Raw genomic sequence first — 22,092 nt, 5'->3', positions numbered from 1 at the left:
GAACGGAGAATATTCAAAAACAACAACAACCGGGAAAAATACAAAGAAATACAACAAAAGATCAAACAGGAAATCCGGAAGGCGAAGGAAAAATGGATGGAAGATCAGTGTGCATAAATCGAAGACCTAATCAAGAAAAATGACAACTATAACCTGCACAAGAAGCTTAAAGAAGCTGGAAACATCTACAAACCGGCTCCTATCCCAAGTTTATATACGGACAACAATCAACCTATACTAAGCAAACAAGCCAAACTCGACACCTGGAAGAGCTATATATACAATCTGTTCGGCACCAACAGAAAACCGGCAGAAACGCAACAACAAACACAGGAAGACAATCTCCACATATTAACATCTGAAGTGGAACATGCCATCCGAATAACAAAGCCAGGCAAGGCCTGTGGACCTGATCAGATTCATGTGGAACTGCTGAAACAACTAGACTACAGCAACATCCAACAACTAACGAAATGGTTCAATCAAATCTACAACAACAACGACATTCCATCCGAATGGCTCCAATCCATCTTTGTGGCCCTACCAAAAAAGGCTACCAGCCGGAAATGCGAAGACTTCAGGCTGATCAGTCTAATGAGCCAGGTGCTAAAAGTCTTCCTCAAGGTGATTCAGCAAAGGATAAGATGTAAGTGCGAAAGTGCACTAGGAAACACACAGTTCAGATTCTGCAGGGGACTAGGCACCAGAGAAGCAATTTTCTGTTTACAAATATTGCTACAAAGGTGCTATGAACATCAAAAAGACGTGTATATATGTTTTATTGACTACGAGAAAGCCTTCGATTCAGTAGACCACGACCGCCTAATTGACCGACTGAGAAAACTTGGGCTTGAAAACAATGATATCAACTTTATTACAACTCTCTACTGGAATAAAACAGCCCGGCTTCGCTATGACAACGATCTGACAGACCCAATTCCAATAAAAAAAGGCGTCCGGCAAGGCTGTCCATTATCTCCCATTCTTTTTAACATCTATTCGGAAATGATCTTCGACCAAACACTGGCTGACAAGAACATCGGCATAAAAGTTAATGGACACTACATCAATAACTTAAGATATGCCGATGACACAGCACTAATAGCGGATTCAGAACAAGATTTACAGACCATCTTGAACGAAGTGGACATAGAAAGCCAAGCATGGGGGCTACGAATCAACAAAAAGAAAACAAAGGTGATGAAGGTCAGCAGGACTGCAAGCAAAATCACGATCAAACTAAACAACGAAAAATTAGAGCAAATACACCGCTTCAAGTATCTCGGAGTGCTCATTGATGACCAGCTGAACCATGAGGCCGAAATCAAAAGCAGAATTGAACAAGCCAGGCAGGCATTCACCAAATGGAGAACCCTCCTCACCGACAGAAGCTTGAACATCGTGCTCAAATTACGCACATTGAAATGCTACATCTGGCCAATACTGCTCTACGGTGTAGAAACCTGGACTCTAACATCAGCCACTACAAAAAAGCTCCAGGCCTTCGAAATGTGGCTCTACCGAAGAATGCTGAAAATTCCGTGGACAGCCAAGATAACCAACGCACAGGTCCTGCAGGACATGCACACGGAACGGGACCTGCTCAAAACCATCATCAGCAGGAAATGCAAATACCTAGGTCACATCGCTAGGAACCAACAAAAATATCACCTACTACCACTCATCCTGGAGGGAAAGATCGAAGGCAAGAAACGCCCAGGCAGACCGAAAATGGCATGGCTAGATAACATCAACACCTGGCTTCACATGACAACAGCACAAATTCTACACGTAGCGCTAGACAGAGAACAATATCAAAACGAAGTCGCAAACGCCATTCGGCAGCATTAAAGAAGAAGAAGAAGAAGATGATACTCACCTTTTTATAATCTGCATTGATGTTGGAATAAATTGGATGATAATTTTAAATTTAAGTTAGCATGAAAAAGTTAGGATTTAAAAACAGAATTAAAATGTGCGCATGGAAGTAGAAGTGCACGTCTTCGTCCTTGGTTGTCAATGTTGAAAATTGAAAAGATTTTAGTTATACGGTTGGAAACAGAAGGCCAATAGCCATAACAAGTGGCTTTTGTTTTACCTGTCTTCAGTAGAATGAGAGTAAACGCGTATTTAAGAAGATTAGGTTCCCGTGATGCTCCTGGATACACGTGGGAATCTCAGGTGTGTGAGATTCCAGACGGTGCTATGTTATAGGGTAGTTTGGAATTTAATACTTGAAGAGTGGAATGGTGGCGAAACCATTCTATAACTAGGGCTCATATTGGAAAATTTTAATTTGATAATAGGAATGGCTGAATCTACTAAGGGGGTGTGGTTGTGGATTGAACATGTGTTGCTAATTCGGTATTGGACTGTCCCGTCCTAAAGCTATTGTAGTGTTAGTAAGCACGTGTGTTTGATGTTTTGGTAGAACCGTATTTTGTGGTGGTGCTACCAATGTAGCAAGCGTTACAGTTGTTATTTTGTTATTTGGTTTTTTTTTTTAGGAGCATTAGCAACTAAGGCCATATTGCTCCGGGAATATGCGGTGGTCATTCCCTGACCTTTCCGCATCCTCCGTATTTGGTGGTGACAGGCTCGAACCCCAGTCTAATCAAGAAGCGTGTGCTACACACTGCTGCTCCTTCCCACCTGGCCACGGAGGTGCCAGCAGGTCATGGGGTTTTGTCAATGATATATAGGAAATTTGCTAGCAGAGACAAGGAGGTGATTATCCTTTTGTGTAAGGTAATGGTTAGGCCACACCTTGAGTACTGCATGCAGATCTGGAGGCTCATTTTAGGAAGGATGTAGAGTTGCTAGAACGAGTACAGAGATGGTCAACAAGATTGGTGAGAGGAACACCAATCTTGTTGAACACCAATCTTGGTTTTTTTTTTTAGGAGCATTAGCAACTAAGGCCATATTGCTCCGGGATATGCGGTGGTCATTCCCTTGACCTTTCCGCATCCTCCGTATTTGGTGGTGACGGGCTCGAACCCCGGTCTAATCAAGAAGCGTATGCTACGCACTGCTGCTCCTTCCCACCTGGCTACGGAGGCGCCCCCAAGCGTTACAGTTATATTGACATTTTATTAAGTAGATGATATTATTCATGTCACTAATGTGGTAATCTTGTGTATCTTTATATGAGTTGAATAATGAACCTAGTTTATTGTAAGATGAGAATGTAAGGGTGATATCAGTACTTTTGAATAAATGGCGGAATTTGTTGTCAAAATTACTATGGTAAGGGAGGATAATACGTGTATTATTATTGGACATGCATTTGAGTGGATTGTTGATATTATTTTGGACTGTGATAATAGTTTGTTTGATTAATTGAATAGGATATTTCCTAGATATGAATTTACTTGTAAGATATTGTAGTTCATTATTAAGGTCATAATGTGTGGAACTGTATTTTATAACATAGTAAATTTGATTATAAAGGACTGCTTTTTTTGTGTTGAGGGGTGATGTGATTCAAGGTGTAAGTATTTGCCCGTGTGAGTATTTTTTCGGAAAATTCTTGTTCCTAGTTTTGTATCGCTTCTGTATATAGTGAGGTTTAGGAAATTAATTTGTCCCTTTAAATTAAGCTACGCTATTATATTGTGTCAATTATAAATGGTACTTTAAGAGATCTACAATTTTCAAATAGTCTACAGAAGTTCAAGTCTAATGTCAACAAATATCTTCTCAACCTGCAACCCAAGCATGGTACTAAGTACTATAGATTCTGATACCTCTCGTGTTTGGGGTTTTCTTAAAAAAAAAACAAATAACTCCATGACCTGCTCTGGCAGCCTGTCTGCACTGCTCAGAGAACTTCATATCCGACTGCACAATTAACCGCAGGTCTTTTTTCGTTCTCCACCTCACTGAGTGTAGTACCACACAGTTGGTACGTTTCCCTTGGGTTACTGCTACAGTATTTAGTATTTTGCTTTTTTCAATATTCAATTATTCAAAATTTCAGTTGCCATTTCTCTGCCCATTTGCCAAACTTTTCTAGATACAGTTAGAGTAGCATTAGCAACCCTGCCAACCTTTGTATCATCTGCAAACTTGGACATTAAGCCTTCATTATCGATGAAGGTATATCAATATACCTTCATCGATATCATTAATAAATACACAAAAACAACAATGGGACTCAACCCCACGGACTTAACATTAGTCCACGTAGAGCAGTATCCATTTATTACCACTCTCTGCCGTCTCCAACTCAACCATCTCTTTATCCATTGCAGCAACTTGCCCTTAATGCCATACTGCTCCAATTTGTACAGCAGTCTTCCATGTGAAACAGTATATGATATCAAAAATTTTTTTTGCATCCAAGTCCTTTGTGATCACAGCGTAGTATCGAATCAGCTTGGTCAAGCAAGACTCTCCCCCCTTAACAAACCCATGCTGTGTCTGAATTATTACTACAGTCCTGTTTAGGTGATCCTGCATCATTTCTTTAACCAGTGACTCCATTATTTGGCCTCAGGGGAGGTACCCATGGACTGGAAATGTGCAAATGTGACCCCAACCCACAAAGGAGGATCAAAGGGAGACGGGTAATTACAGACCTGTTAGTTTAACTTCTGTTCCTGGGAAATTAATGGAGGCACTGGTTAAAGAAGCATTGCAGGATCATTGCAGTTATAGCTCGGACACAGCATGGGTTTGTTAAGGGGAAGTCTTGTCTGACCAATTTGATTGGATACTATGATGTAGTCACAAAGGTACAGTTTCTTATTATACTCCTCAGAGTCATTAGGCCTATAGCACACTCCTACTCTCAATTTTGATCTCCCAATGCTTATGTCACACCAAACTGACTCGACACTGCATTGTCCAGTGATGTCGACTGGCTTCACTTCCTTGGATTTTATGTTTCTTAACTAACAGTATAACTTCTCCTCCCTTCCTATCCTTTCTGTACACATTGTACTCCCCAAATTCCAGTTCTGCAGGAGGAGGAGGATGCTGAAATGGATGAATATGCAACTGGCTGGTCAAATAAAGATAGCATAGAGTATTACAGAGCAATGAAAAGTAATGTAAACTACAACAGGTACAAGTTGATCTGTAGTAGTATCACAAATAAGTTTAGGGAGGCCAGGGCTGGCCTGCATATGACGAAGCACTCACTCAGAGTAAAGAATGTGGACAAGGAATTTTTCATGTATGTGACAAAAAGAAGAAAGATAATCAGATTGGACCCTTGTGCACCAGGTGTATAAAACTCTTAGATAAACCGGCTGATGTTACGTGTGGATTACTGGTGAAGGACAATTAAATTCCGTGGAGTGATGGCATATACCCAGTAAAAATGAGGCAAGCCAACAGGAAGTGTATTGAGCCATTGAGTTTAATTATGGGGGTACCTTTGGACTCGGGAGAGATTCCTTTGGATTGGAGAAGTGCAAACATATCACCAGTACCTATAGGTTGTTTTAAGAGTGAAATCCATAACTACAGACCAGTCAATCTGACTTCAGTAGTAGGAAAAGTCTTAGAGGCAGAGATTAGCATTAGTAAAGACACATGATGCAAGAAAGCAAACTTATATAACATCAGCAAAAAAAAACCCCGTTATTTCACCCATCCAGTTGCTCCAAATGTTTGTCAAGTTCTGCCTTGAATCTGTTTAAGCTATCAACTTCTATGACAGATGGAACTTTGTTCCAGCAATCAACCATCTGCTGGCTAAAGGCTAAGTTCCGCACATCTATCCTACAATCTCAGTTTATGCCCTCTCTGGTGTTTATTCTGAGCAAGAGGAAGAATCCCATCTGCATTGAGCATGCTCAAACCATTCAAGGCTTTATATACCACCATCAGATCACCTAGCAGGTGCCTATTCTCCAGACGCTGTAATTTGCAAAACTTAAGCCTTTCTTCGTAAGAGCAACCCTTTGTTCCATTCACTAATCTTGTTGCCCTTCTCTGTACTTGTTCCAAAAGCTCCTCATCCTTCTTAAAATGAGGCCTCCAGACCTGTATACAGTACTCTAGGTGTAGCCTGACCATTGCTTTATACTAGGGGATAATCACCTCCTTATCCCTGCTAGAAAAATTCCTGTATATCATTGACAAGACACCATGAGCTACTCTTGAAGACCATCTGCATTGCTCAGAAAACTTCATATCTGCCTGCACAATTACCCCCAGGTCCTTTTCATTCTCTAACACTCTGTCAGTGTGGTACGCCAGAGTTGATACGTTACTCTGGGATTACTGCTTCCCATACGTAGTACTTTACACATTTGTCAATGTTAAACTTCATTTGCCACCTCTCAGCCCATCTTCTGAAATTTTCTAGATCCTGTTGCAGCAGTGTACTGTCATTAGTGTCATTAACAACCCTGCCAACCTTCGTATCGTCTGCAAACTTGGACATCATAAGGAGGTGATTATTCCCTTGTATAAGGCAATGGTTAGGCCACATCTTGAGTACTCTATACAGGTCTGGAGGCCTCATTTCAAGAAGGATGTAGAGCTGCTGGAACGGGTACAGAGAAGGGCAACAAGATTAGTGAATGGAACAAAGGGTTGCTCTTACGAAGAAAGGCTTAAGTTTTGCAAATTACAGAGTCTGGATACAAGGCACCGGCGAGGTGATCTGATAGAGGTGTATAAACCCTTGAATGGTTTGAGCATGCTCAATGCCAATGGGATTCTTCCTCTTGCTCAGAATAATCACCTCAGAGGGCATAAATTCAAATTGAGGAAGGACGGATGTCGGATAGATGTGCGGAAATTTGCCTTTGGCCAGCGGGTGGTTGGTTGGTGGAACCGACTTCCATCACTTGTTGTTGAAGTTGATAGCCTAAACAAATTTAAGGCTCAACTGGACAGGTATTTCGAACGAATGGAGGGGTGAAATGGGAGTGGTGTGTTTTTTTTTTTTAGCTGATACTGAATACGCTTGCTTTCTTGCATCATATGCCTCTACTAATGCTAATGCTAATTAAGCCTGATATACCATCATCAATATCATTTATAAATACAAAAAACAACAATGGACCCAACACTGAACCCTGAGGGACTCCACTAATAACATTAGTCCAAGAAGAGCAGTGTCCATTGATTATCACTTTCTGTCTTCTCCCACTCAACCATCCCTTTGTCCATAGCAGTAATTTGCCTCGAATGCCACACTGCTCCAATTTGTGCAGCAGACTTCCATGTGGAGCAGTATCAAAGGCCTTTCTAAGTTCCAAATATATGATATCAAAGTTATTCTTTGCATCCAATTCCTTTGTGACTACATCAAAGTATCCAATCAAATTTGTCAGACAAGACTTCCCCTTAAAAAACCCATGCTGTGTCCAAGCTATAACTGAAGTCTTGTCTAGATGATCCTGCAATGCTTCTTTAACCAGTGCCTCCATTAATTTCCCTGGAACAGAAGTTAAACTAACAGGTGTGTAATTACCTGTCTCCCTTTGATCCTCCTTTGTGCATTGGGGTCACATTTGCACATCTCCAGTCCATGGGTACTTCCCCTGAGTCCAAGGAAGCTCTCATAATTATGGCTAAGGGTTTGCTTACTTTCTTTGCCACTCCTTTAATATAACTGGATAGATTCCATCTACCCCAGGTGCCTTTCTTATGTTTATCTTCAACAATTTCTCCTCCACTTTACTCTCAGTTATTACAAGATTATCTAGCTTACTGCCAGAGTTGAATACATCTCTGGCATTCCCCTCCCTGAATAACTCCTCATGTGTGAATGTAGTTGCAAAATATTCATTTAGTATTTAGCTACCTGAACAGGATCATCAACAATTGAACCATCGATATCAAGTGGACCAATCTGATTCGTCCCCTTCCTTCTAGCGTTTACATAAGTAAAGAACTCTTTTCTTTGCATCCTTTGCCAAAGATTTTTCGTAATCTGCTTTCGCCTGCCTAACCTCCTTTATAACTTGGTTACAGGCCAACTTATATCTATCATAGGCTTCTGTGTCACATGTTAATTTATATGTATCCCATGCATTTTTCTTCTCTGTCACATGTCTTAGTTCATCTGACATCCATTTAGGCCTAAATCTTGAACAATATTTCTTTGTTGGTATGAAAAGCCTAGTAGCTTCCAAGATTAATTCTTTGAAATCTTCCCATTTTGTTGGTAATATCACCAGTTGGTACCACCGTATAGAATTTAAATACTGTGTCAGACAACCGTAGTGACGTTTATGTAAGCAATAACCCTTCCCTTTACCCCTGATGGTAGTTACCTCTTTGAGTAAATCCCACTTCAGCACACTGTGATCACTGCCATCTAGTGGTTCCTTTATATGCAGATTCTTGATGCATGAAGAATCACTGCTGATAATCAGATCAAGAGTATTACTCCCTCTAGTTGCTTCCCAAACATGCTGTTGTAGAAAACAATCATCCAATAAATCCACAAAAACCTTGCTAGTGTGTGAGTGGCCAACCCACAAATTCCAGTCACTATCTGGGAAATTAAAATCCCCCATTATAAGACACTGATTTACTGGCCCACTCTATTTCTCTGCACAATTGCTCATTATACTCATCAGATTCATTAGGCCTATAACACACACCTGCTCTCATTTTTCCTTTACCAGTGCTTATGTCACACTAAACAGACTCAAATTGCATTGTCCACCCACATCAATTGGATGCACTTCCTTAGATTTTGTGTTTCTTAACTAACAACATAACCACTCCTCCCTTTCTGTCCTGTCTATCCTTTCTGTACACATTGTACTCCCCAAATTCCAGTTCTGCACTGCTTATGTCTGTGTGAAACCATGTCTCTGATATCCCAACAATATCTGCCTTTGATGTCTTGACTAGCACTTCAAGCTCATCGAATATATTAACTATACTCGTAGCATTGGTGTACATGGAAGTATACGTGCACCTGTTTCTACTCTTAGTTACTCTAACACAGCCCATGTATTGACTTGTTCCACTATGACTCCTAGCAGTCCTGGAAATCCCCATTGCCTTGCTTTCCAGGCTGCTGCTCATTTACATTTCAATAGAAGTAGTGCAAGAATCACTTTTACCTCTGCCAGCGGCTACTGTTAATCTATTATTCCGTGTATCCTCCCAAGCTAGCAGTTTTCTGACCCACCTAACTCTGCCTCGATAGCATCAGCATGTATTCTTACAACCTTTCTATTTAAGTGTATCCCATCCCTGTAGAAGCAGTCTCTCCTGTTAACAAGCACAGACTAATCTTTGAAAAATTCTACCTTTGAGCCTTGCACAATCTCTCCAGGGCTGAATTGATCGACAAGGCTCTCATCATATATCCCCTCTTATTGTGTCTGGATAGAATTGCAGACACTTTCAAACCCTAACTCACGGCTTGTTTTCAGCATTGTCTTGTACTTGTTAAGTAATTCTGACGGTCTCCTACTCTTAATATCATTAGTGTCAACGTGTATAACAATGTCACCCTTCATGCCCTTAAAGGATGATATCTGCCCTACAACGTCATCAACCTTTGCCCCTGGCAGACATACCCTGGTCCTGTTCCATCTATCCTTTTTGTACAATATGTTCCACGTTTCCCTGACAGTAGAGTCACCTGCAACAACTAGTTCCTTTGGGACCAGCGCATTCTGCTTTGGGGGTTGCCACTGTTGCTTGATGTTCAAGTGCAAGCTGTGGCATTAATGTGGGCAGCTGAGAGCTTGATGGGCCCCTCAATTTAAATCCTTTGAGGGCATCCACCCTGTCCTTCAAGCTCTCATACAAAGGGTACTAGGAAAGTTTTGCAATATGACGCAACAATGAATCACAGGAAGCTGCTTGTTGCTGCATGTTGAGACATATTCATACGTGCATAGTAGCCGCCGCGCCAAGTCGATGGGCTCAGTTATTCATTAGTAGTGAGAGTGTAAAGTGCTTGCGATGGCATCGTGGTCACGAAATGTGATAAGGACAGTTTTGCGGTATAATTTCGTGCGTGGTTTAACCATAGACCAGTGCTTAGAAGAAATGACTCTTGCACTAGGTTATGATTGTCCACATCGTACAACGATATTCAGGTGGTATAGAGAATTCCAAAGGGGAAATTTCACTCTGGAGGATTCTGAGAGGCCGGGAAGGCCACGAACGTCAGTTACGGAAGAAAACGTTACTGCTGTGAGGAAAATGCTTGACGAAAACAGGCGAATGACCTACCAACAGATAGAGGATACTTTGGGCCTAAATGCACCAGCAATTCGTTCGATTCTGCAAGATCATTTGCACGTGAAGAAACTTTGTTCTCTCTGGGTGCCGCATCAACTGACTGAAAAGCAGATGACACGACGTGTGACTTGGTGCCGGGAGATGTTAAAAAATTTGATAAGGGACAATCTCGGTATGTGAACAACATCGTGACAGGTGACGAGACTTGGCTGTACTATTACGATCTGCCGACCAAGGCTCAAAACAAAGTTTGGGTCTTTGATGATGACGACACACCCGTAATTGTCAGAAAATCCCGATCTGTAAAGAAGAAAATGATAGCAGTATTTTTCAAATCGAGTGGAATTGTGGAACGTGTCGTTCTGGACACGCAGAAGACAGTCACAGCTAAGTGGTATACTGAACAATGCCTGCCTAAAGTCATTGGATCTATGAAGACCCTGTGGCCAAAGTCAAGAATGGACACCTGGTACCTCCATCACGATAATGCTCCAGCTCACCGCGCCAAAGCCTGCACCGAATATTTGACCACGACAGGACTGAAACTTCTCGAGCACCCTCCCTACAGACCAGACCTTGCTCCCTGCGACTTTGCACTGTTCCCGCATGTGAAAATGAAGCCAAAAGGGAGGCGGTTTTCCAGTGATGAGGACCTTCTACGGGCTTGGGACAACGAGTGTGCTTTACTCCCTAGTGAAACTTGGCAGAACTGGTTTAAAGATTGGTTTCGGAGGATGGAGAGGTGTATTGAATATAGAGGAAATTACTTTGAAAAAAATTAAATAAACAAAGCTGTATTGCAAAACTTTCCTAGTACCCTTTGTATAAGCCCATAACAATGCCGAGTTGGTGCCTGATTTCCTCGCACTCCTTACATCGTGCACACACACACAAAGACATTCTCCTTGGCAATATCACGTCCCATTCCTGATTGCTCCAGAAACATCAAACAAGCAGTGCATTTCAATAGACTGTGATTCGGAGGACAACTTCCCCCCCCCCCCCAGTTCTACCCTGAGCCACAGCACTTCCACTAGTTTGAGCCTTTTGCTCTGCTGCTCTGGTCTGAGTCATGATTTCTATTCAAGTTCAATAAAATTTCAATACAAAATATAACCCTAAACGTATATCCCAATGCAGTTATAACACTATATGTATGTATTTCAGTATCGAATATTATCTCCGAGTTACGTTATATGATTTTCTTATCCCCTGTCAACTTATGTGTATTAATTTATGATGTTACATTTGTAATAACTACGTCGCTATATTTATTTAGTTAAAAAAAAGTACAATTCAATTGATAATGAAATTTAATAAGATTAATAAATTTTACTTTAATTGATACTACTATACTTGCTATCTAGTTTTCCGTTAAACCTTACGCTAACACACGTTGTATCTTATAACATTTCAAACCACGCCCATAGCTATACGATACAGTGTACCCCCGCTTTACGATATTAATCCGTTCCAGGGACGGCATCATATCGTGAAAATATCGTAATGTTAACCCAATAACACGTTTTTTTGGTAATTTCTTCCCCGACCACGGAAGTTGAAATTTTCTTTATATAACTCTCTGAAAGGTCGTTTTTATAGAGTAAAGAGGTGGTTGAAGAGTTTTTGGCCTAACATAAAAAAAAAAGACATAAAAAAATCAAAGCTATTTTTATTCAACATATTCCCCCTTATATCAATGCACTTTTTACGTCGATCCTCCAAGCATTTTTAGTCCCTTGGAATAGAAGTCTGAAGTTTGCTCCTCCAGCCAGGCCTTGGCAGCACCGATGACGTCATTTGTGGTGTCAAAATGCTTTCCTTTTAATATTTTTTTGAAAGGTCGTTTTTATAGAGTAAAGAGGGGGTTGAAGAGTTTTTAGCCTAACATAAAAAAAAAGACAAATAAAAAATCAAAGCTATTTTTATTCAACATATTCCCCCTTATATCAATGCACTTTTTACGTCGATCCTCCAAGCATTTTTAGTCCCTTGGAATAGAAGTCTGAAGTTTGCTCCTCCAGCCAGGCCTTGGCAGCACCGATGACGTCATTTGTGGTGTCAAAATGCTTTCCTTTTAATATTTTTTTAAGATTTGGGAATAGATGGTAGTCAAAGGAAGCCAGGTCAGGCGAATAAGGTGGATGGCCCAAATATTTGAAACCCAATTGTTCGATTTTTGCCATTGTCTGGTGTGCCTTGTGTGCTGGTACATTGTCCTGAAGGAAGATGATGCCTTTGCTCAATTTTCCACGACTTTTTTCTTTCAATTTTTCCTTTACTTTGTGTAACTGAAATTCTTCGATTTTCAACTATCATTTCATGAATTTGATCAATGTTTTTGAGAGTTAATGCAGAAATCGGTCTTCCCGACCTTGGAGCATCTTCAAAGACAAAACTGCCCCTTTTTAATTTGCCAACCCAATTTTTTATAGTTGCATAAGGACACTGTTCTTTTAGTGTTTTGGTCATATCTTCAAATATTGCTTTTGCAGAAAACCCTTTGAAATTAAGGAATTTTATGATTGCGTGGTACTCCATCTTCTCAAACTTGTGATTTTCCCTTGACTCCATTTCTTCAAAGGCTGAAAAAAAAAAAAAAAAAAAGAATTCAATTTTTATTTATTTTTTCTGAATTTATAGTTTTATATTAAAAAAGATCGCTGATCACAAATATGATAATTAAATTGGTCAAATATTTTTAAAAATGGATCAGTCTAAAAACTTTTCAACTCCCCCCCCCCCTTGTATTACAGTAGTTACCAATACAATATCAAATAATTTTGATATCATATACTTCGATTTCAGGAAAGCTTTTGATACTGTTTCACATGGAATTGGAGCGGTATGGCATTAAGGGCAAGTTACTGCAATGGATCAAGGAATGGTTGAGTGGGAGATGGCAGAGAATGGTAATAAATGGACACTACTCTATGTGGACTAATGTTATTACCAGAGTCCCCCAGGGTTTGGTGCTGGGCCCATTATTGCTTTGTGTATTTATTAATGATATCGATGAAGGTATATCAGGCTTAATGTCCAAGTTTGCAGATGATACAAATGTTGACATTGTTGTTAATGACACTAAAGACAGTATGCTACTGCAACAGGATTTAGAAAAGTTAGGCAGATGGGCTGAGAAGTGGCAAATGACGTTTAACATTGACAAATGCAAAGTATTTGTCAAGGTGCATATGGGTAGCAGTAACCCAAGAGAAATGTATGAACTCTGTGGTACTGCACTCAGGTAGGTGGAGAATGAAAAAGATCTGGGGATAATTGTGCAGTCAGATATGAAGTTCTCTGAACAGTGCAGACAGTCTGCCAGAGCAGGTCATGGAGTTTTGTCAGTGATATATAGGAATTTTGCCAGCAGAGACAGAGGTGATTATCCCTTTGTATAAGGCAATGGTCAGGCCACACCTTGAGTACTGTATACAGGTCTGGAGGCCTCATTTTAGGAAGGATGTAGAGTTGCTAGAATGAGTACAGAGAAGGGCAACAAGATTGGTGAGAGGAACAAGGGATGCACTTATGAAGAAAGGCTCAAGTTCTGCAAGTTGCAGCATCTGGAGACTAGGCACCTGCGAGGTGATCTGATTGCAGTGTATAAGGCCTTGAATGGTTTGAGCAGGCTCAATTGCTGATAGGATACATCTGCTTGCTCAGACCCAAAAACCTGAGGGAACATAGATTCAAATTGAGAAAAGACAGTTGTAAGATAGATGTGCAGAAGTTTGCCTTTTAGCCAATGGGTAGTTGATTGCTGGAACAGACTTCCATCTGTTGTGTAAGTTGATAGCTTAAATAAATTTAAGGCTGAACTAGACAAACATTTGGAGTGACTGGATGAGTGAAATGGGAAGGATGGTTTTTTTTTTTTGGCTGATGTTATAAGCTTGCTTACTTGCATTATATTCCTCAACTAATGCTAAATCAGAACAAATGGCATCCCACCTAGGGTTCTTTTGGGACGCCTCTATAGAGCTGAAATTTTGGATAGTTGGTCACCCTAATTGTTACATAGGCATAAATTTCACTGACCACCAAGGTCACACCATATGCACGGGTCAACTGTGTAGTTGTGATATGATGCAGCTTGGTTTGGTTTTAAATTCTGTAGCTCAGCTAGGAATAGAAAGCAGTACAGTTGTTCATGAAAAATTATGACCATTCTTTATTGAACAGCCCTTGTATATATGTTGGTTTAAATGCCCTTCCTGATGATTAAGAAAACTCAACTTAGAACATTGATGGATCTTTCCCTATATTTTGGTTTATATCTGATTATGTAACCATATATCTAACTAACTAAAAATTGTGATATGCTTAAAAAATTTTATAAAAGTAAAGATTTCAACTTTTTTTTTATAGATGTTTTTCCTATGAATTTTGAGGGAGCTAAATTGATAGTGAACAAAGGCCTTAGCAATCATTTCCAAATTAGTCATACACTGAATATGAGTTCTGTTACAGCATCAGGGTACAGATTTGGATCTACATATGTTGGTACCAATCAGATCAGTCCTACTGAGGTAAGAAAGAAAGAAAGGAATGCCCTAAATATTTCTTTGAAAAATTTTTGTTCAGTAATTTTGTTTTAATTTAACTGTATTCACCTTTAACATATAGATTTCAGGCCCTCTCAGTAGCTAGAGTTTTTTTAAGTTTTCATCCAGTAGCCCTACTGGGTTAGTTAGTCTGTGGTGGTGGTGTGTGAAAAATTAGCATTTCCTTTGTTGAGGAAACTGATTTTTCACCTCGCAGAATAGACGGATATACCTTTCGATTGCACTTTGAAACCACAAAAGATGCATCATGGCTTCAATTTCCTTTTGAAAAACTAACCATTAACAAGATAATTAATGACACTTACCATCACATTATATATTACCTGATTAAATCTATCCCTAAAGTATATTATATGGTACTAGCAAAATGCATCTTTTCTTTCTCAGTGGTTTGAGGAGGGATGGCAATTTGAAAGTTTTCAGTGCATGGGTATACCCTTCTTCAGGACCACACAGAGGGCAAGAACTTTTTGCAGTAGTGACTATGTTGACACCATCAGTTTTCCACCCTGGGAGTGGTGACATCTTTTTGGATGGATTTGAGATGAAGATGTAAGTTATGTGAATTGCTGCACATCCTACATAAAAAATTTGGTATTTGCAGTGTTAAAAATGTGTAGCCATCAATGTGGCTGCACATTTTTAATAGTATAGTAGAAACAGCCAAACTATGGCTTGTAGGCTGAATGCCTACAAGCCATAGTTTGCCTGTTTCTGCTACACTATTAAACTTGTTGACACTTGAAGAAAAATATAGGCTTTTGGGAAAATGGAAGAATTAATATCTCAAAATAATATTTTTATACAGGGTAATTATTTTCAGTGAGAATTCACGAAAATGTAATTAACTTCAAGTAAATGAGCCTCTGACATTACCGTTACCATATTTTGTCATAAAAAATATTGAAAATTAACTGATTTTGAAAAACATTCAAAAATGGACTAGAAATGGTGTAAAGTGGTCTAGGAATGACGTCGATTGTCCTGCTATTCAGTTCTTTATAGAGCATGTGGATTATTTTTGTGGGAATTGTCAAAGATAGTACACAAAATAATCCAAATACAGTCCATTCCAGTTATTTGGGACACATCGGGACTAGTGTATTTTGGCCTGATTAAGCAGCTACCCCAATTATCTGAAGTTTCACGTAAATAGTTAAAAATACAATGTACCCCTTCCCCTTTAAAATTGGTTCACTGTACAATCAAATCACGTTACGACAAACTCAACATTGTAAACTACCATTCACTATACGACGTGCAGTAAACACCGGTCATTGTGATCACGTTTGTGAATTGAATTTTAATTCTATTAAACAGCGATTCTAATTAGCGAAAATAGGAGGAATGTTATCCACAGGCTATGATAATCGTAATAATTAATACGTACTGTAATATGTACATACGAACTAGTTGACATTTCTGTTCACTGACATTTGTGGGTTGGGGTTAAAATTTAAAACAGTAAAAAGATAAGCAATCAATAACAAAGAACATGGCACACGCTAACTGCAAATAACACGATACGCACAAGTGAGAACGGAGTAACGAGTTACAAAGCTTTAAAAATAGAAATGAAGAGAAGATCTTAAAATTAATTTTTTTATATGATTGAAGATTTCATGGAAGTGTAAACACATTTCACCATTATAACCCACAGAATTCCAGCTGTCGGTATTATCGCAAATTCAGTAAGATCGACTTTACTGTCCGTTTATGATAGATTTCACTAACAGAAAAGCCCAATAAACAAGTGACTGCTAATTGTTTTATGGTTGTGACCCCAAGAATTTTGAACGAAGCACGTGGTACCGTCGGAGACAATCATAGGGTAATCTCCAGTGCTGCGGTCTTCTGCCCCGATTAAACGGCATGCTGTCCCAATTAAGCGAAGTAAACCCTGGCTATTTTCTCGATTAGTTTCTGTTTTTAAAGATTTGCTCCAAATAAACGGCTGCCCTGATTAACCGGTGGCCCAAATAACCGGAATCCACTGTATACCAAAGAAAGAAATCTAATAGTGGCAGATTTGTCAAGCATGGTGGTCATATTTCTTTTGAAATTGTGTAATCTCCAAACAAAAGAAATGTCTTGGCTTTAGATGGTGATGTGTGACTTCTGCTGTCTTGCTGAAACCATGCTTTAACAATCTCCTCCCCAGTGAGGTGACCCAGGAATTCAAAGACTTGTTAATGTGCCGCCAAGAGGGCATGGTTTATCCTCCTCTTTTCCTCCTGTCCCAAGAAAACCTATGGCAGGTCACTACACACCACACTCCAATCTTCACAGGTTATAGAAAAGATTCATTTGTTGTATGGAGATTTTTTTTTTTTTACACCATATTCCATAGGATATCAAAGTTATTCCCTGCATCCAGTTCCTTTGTGACTACATCATAGTATCCAATCAAATTGGTCAGGCAAGACTTCCCCTTAATAAACCCATGCTGTGTCTGAGCTATAACTGAAGTCTAGATGATCCTGCAATGCTTCTTTAACCAGTGCCTCCATTAATTTCCCTGGAACAGAAGTTAAACTAACAGGTCTGTAATTACCTGTCTCCCCCTTTGATCCTCCTTTGTGGATTGGGGTCACATTTGCACATCTCCAGTCCATGGGTACCTCCCTTGAGTCCAAAGAAGCTCTCATAATTATGGTTAAGGGTTTGCTTATTTCCTTTGCCACCTCCTTTAATATAACTGGATAGATTCCATCCACCCCAGGTGCCTTTCTTATGTTTATCTTCAACAATTTCTCCTCCACTTTACTCTCAGTTATTACAAGATTATCTAGCTTACTGCAAGAGTTCAATATGCCTCTGGCATTCTCCTCCCTGAATAACTACTCATGGGCAAATTTAGATGCAAAATACTCATTTAGTTTGTTAGCCACCTGAGCGGGATCATCAACAGTTGAACCATCAATATCCAGTGTACCAATCTGATTCATCCCTTTCCTTCTAGAATTTACATAGGTAAAGAACTCTGTTGTTTTTGTTTGCATCCTTTGCCAAGGATTTCTCATAATCTGCCTTTGCCTGCCTTATCTCTTTTGTGACTTGGTTACAGACCATCTTATATCTATCATAGGCTTCCATGTAACCCATTAATTTTTATGTATCTCGAGCATTTTTCTTCTCTGCCATATGTCTCATTAGTTCATCTGACATCCATTTAGGCCTTGAACGATATTTCTTAGTTGGTGAACAATATTTCTTAGTTGGTGAACAATATTTCTTAGTTGGTGTGTAAAGCCTAGTAGCTTCCAAGATAAATTCTTTGAATGCTTCCCATTTTGAATTTGATGTTTGGTAACTTCGAGTGTTGGCATTCGAGATGAGCGGACACACTTCGTCAGGGCTCCTCAGTTAAGTGGATTGCTTTTAAATATTTGATTTATTTAGATATTGTTGGATTATTTTGTTATAGGTTTTCCTGTAACAGTTTGATTTTTATAATTTTTTTAAAGTTAATTTTCATGGATATTTAGCTAATTTTATAATGGTAGTTACGAGATCTGCCTTAAACACGTCACAGGATATCGTGACTCACACGGAAATAGCCAATGGCGATTTACGGGTGAGTCATGATTTAATCCGTTGCGGAACCTGTGGAATGTTTTCCAAGGTTGACCTGGTGACCAATCGTAGCTCACCTGGGGATTCTTTTCTTTGTGATCGATGTAAGGAGTGCACCGATCTTAAATTAAAATTTGGTGCACTGATGGAACAATTTGAGTCACTGAAAAAACGGGTGCTTGCCCTCGAGAATAATGCATCTGGGAGCTCGTCAGGGACTCAAGACTTCAGCAATATACCAAGTGCAAACTACTCTGGTTCAAAAGGACTTTCTTTTATTAGGAGACTCCATTGTCAGGAAACGGGGAATATTTTTTGTTATAAGGATAGGTGGAGTAAAACCAGGGTATGTCTGCTGGGAGCAACTATTAATGATGTCACCAACGGATTGTCAGATTTTAAGGGGGGGTAAAGAGAATGTTATTATTCATGTGGGGACTAATGACATTAAACGTACACAATCTGACGATTTGTTGGAAAAATACAGGATTATGCTGAGGAAATGCCGCGAGCTAGGCCACAATGTCTGTGTCTGCAATTCTGCCCAGACACGATAGGAGGGATTATATGTTAAAAGCCTTGTGGATTAACCACAGACTTGAACGACTCTGCAAGGCTTTAGGGGGGAAATTTCTATCAGCATGGCCCACACTTGTAGGTAGAAGGAATTTGTTTTGTAGAGACGGGATACACTTAAACAAAGATGGCGCAAATGTTTTTGCCAGTATTATTGAGGATACCTTAAAGGTTCAGGGAAAGTGCTAGTTAGGGGGGATGTGTGTAATACTGACACGTGTTTATCTGATAATATTGGTCAAAGTAACTCTTGCACATACGTCAAGAGTTCTTATCTGTTACCCCAAATTGAATTCGAACTGCTGGTTAAAACAAGTAACGCGGACATAATAGGGCTTACGGAGACGTGTCACCCAGAAATTGGGGATGATGAGTTTCAGTACGGCTTGTATAATGTATTTAGGAAGGATAAGTTAGATAGAAGGGGTGGTGGGGTAATGCTTCTTATCAGAAGCAGCCTGGGTGTGATGATAGCTTTCCTGGATTCAGACGTTTCACATGCTAGTATAGAATCTGTATGAGGTTGTTGGAAATAAAGGTATAATGTGAGTAGGAGTAATCTACAGACCAGGTGATTGTGAAGATTATGACGAAAGCCTCTACATGCAAATGGAATGGGCAAGTAAGCGTCAATGTCTTATTATGGGTGATTTCAATTTGCTTCTAATTGATTGGAGTAAATGGGAAGGAAACTCGACATGGGGAACAAAATTTTAAAATCAACTAGATGACTGTTATTTATATCAACATGTCAGGGAAAGTACTAGAGAAAAGAATATTCTAGACCTCATCATCACCCATGAATCAGATGACATAGCAGGGCTGACAGTAGAGGAACCAATAACAGGAAGTGATCACGGAGTTCTACGATGGATGATGAAGAGAGAAGTAGCAGTATTAAAAGCCAAAGGAATGGGTTTTAATTTCAGAAAAGGAAATTATGATTCCTTAAGGTACCACATGGCCTCTATTAACTGGGTAGATATCACACAGAGATTGAATACAATTGAACTGGTATGCTTTTAAAACATTAATCACAGATGCCTTGAATGCGTATTTACCATTAAAAAAATACTCCACGAGGAGGGTTCCAAGTTGGATGAATAGTGAAGTTCCCACATTACTTGAGCAGAAAAAGATGGCATGGAAAGGTTACAGAGCAATAAAAAGTACTGAAGCCTATAACAGCTACAAGATGACCTGTAATAGAGCCACAGAAAAGGTTCGACAGGCAAAGGCAGTTTATGAGAAATCACTAGCAAAGAGGGGGGATAAGGAATTCTTCACATATATAAATGCCAAGAAGAGCAGGACAAACCAGATCTGACCTTTACGTAAGGGAAAGGGTATAGTATTAAATACACCAGCTGCCGTTGCAGATCAACTCAACAGTTATTTTGCATCGATATTTACAAATGAAAAACCTTTTGTGGCAATGGGAAATTGTGGGAGCGAAGTTGAAAAATATTTAATTAATGATATTGAAATTTCGCAAGATTATTTAATGAAAAAACTTTCGAGCCTACAGGCCAGTAAGGCTCCTGGAGTTGATGGAATATACCCTATAATCTGAAGGGAGGTGGCAAGTGAGTGCATTGAACCATTGAGGCTAATTATGAGAGCATCTAGACTCTGGGGAGATTCCGTTGGATTGGAATAGTGCCAATTTATCTCCCATACATAAGGGTGGCTCTAAGAGTGAAGTGGGAAATTATCGACCTGTCAGTCTGACTTCAGTGGTAGTGAAAATCATGGAAGCAATAATCAAGGGTGGAATCCAGAATCATTTGGATAGAATTGAAATTCTCAAGGATACTTAGCATGGTTTTGTAAAGGGAAAATCATGTTTAACAAATTTGGTTCGCTATTTTGAAAGGATCACTCACGAGCTGGATTTGGGGAATAATTTCGACATTGTTTATTTACATTTCAGGAAAGCTTTTGACTCAGTCCCACATGAGCGGTTGCTTTATAAGCTGGAACAGGGTGGAATCACTGGGAAAATCCTTAGATGGATAGCAGGATGGCTTCAGGGCAAGAGGATTGTGATAAATGGCTATTCCTCAGATTGGGTTGATGTAAGAAGTGGAGTTCCCCAAGGATCAGTATTAGGACCATTGTTGTTTTTAATTTTCATAAACGGCATCGATGAAGGGATAGAGGCCGTGATGTATAAATTTGCAGATGATGATGTTAAAATTGGTAGAGTAGTTAATGATCACTGTCAAGCTGAGTTTCTTCAGATAGACTTCAGGAATGGTCAGAAAAATGGCATCTATGCTTTAATCCAACAAAGTGTAAGGGGAACAGTAATTCGAAAATAACTTATTCACTTGGTGGAGTTCAACTAAACCCAGTACTGCAGGAAAGGGACTTGGGTGTTAAGATACGGTTAGATATGAAATTCTCTGAGCATTGTAAACAGGTTGCAAGGAAGGCCCATGGTGTCCTATCGATGATCTATCAAACTTTTGCAAGTAGAGATAGGGACGTGATAATCCCATTATATAGGGCTTATGTTAGACCACACTTGGAACACTGTGTTCAAGTATGGAGACCGCACCTAAAGAAAGACATCGAGCTTCTTGAAAGGGTGCAAAGACGGGTGAGATCGGCAAAAGGGCGTCCTTATGAAGAAAGACTTCGAATATGTGGGTTGCAGAGTTTGGAAACTAGACACCTTAGAGGAGATTTGATTGAGGTGTTTAAGGCTCTGAGAGGCATCAGTAAAATGAATGAGGACGAAATTTTTAAGATTATAAATGATGCTAGAACTAGGGGATATAAATTCAAGTTACGGGGGGAAATGTTTAGAATGGACTGCAGGAAGTTTTATTTTAGCCAGCAAGTTATAAATTACTGGAATAAGCTGCCTACATGGGTGGTAGAGGCTGACAGTTTTGGGGAAATTCAAAGGTCATCTGGATAGTACCTTCGGGTGAGGGAAGCATATGATGGGTTTAATTTCCTTTTCTTTTATTAATTATTATTATTATTTATTTATTTTTTATTTTTTTGTCATTGTTATATTTGGTTATTTTTTTTTTTGGTTTTATTTGGCTGGTGCAGCATAAGCCATAGGCTTTCTTGCACCATGCGGCCATTACTAATACATCATCAGTTGGTCCCACTGTATAGAATTTAAATACTGTCTCAGACCACCGTAGTCACCTTTACGAAAGCAAAA

At 39.5% G+C, this 22,092-nt stretch overlaps 1 protein-coding gene across 1 annotated transcript in view; it reads left to right on the top strand.

Moving 5' to 3' along the window:
- The window catches only part of LOC150080109 (mitochondrial import receptor subunit TOM40 homolog 1-like), a 112,129-nt gene that overhangs the window by 15,705 nt on the left and 74,332 nt on the right, over positions 1 to 22,092 (top strand). Inside the window, exon 2 of the mRNA XM_090382123.1 lies at positions 14,557 to 14,717. Within this exon, the coding sequence (XP_090238249.1) occupies positions 14,557 to 14,717 (161 nt within the window). The remainder of the gene's footprint in view (positions 1 to 14,556; positions 14,718 to 22,092) is intronic.

The sequence above is a fragment of the Mastigoproctus giganteus genome, chromosome 9, assembly GCF_048544385.1.
Source record: "Mastigoproctus giganteus isolate SK-2022 chromosome 9, ASM4854438v1, whole genome shotgun sequence".
Classification (NCBI taxonomy): Eukaryota; Metazoa; Arthropoda; class Arachnida; order Uropygi; family Thelyphonidae; genus Mastigoproctus; species Mastigoproctus giganteus.
This window is presented reverse-complemented; position numbering and strand designations above follow the sequence as displayed.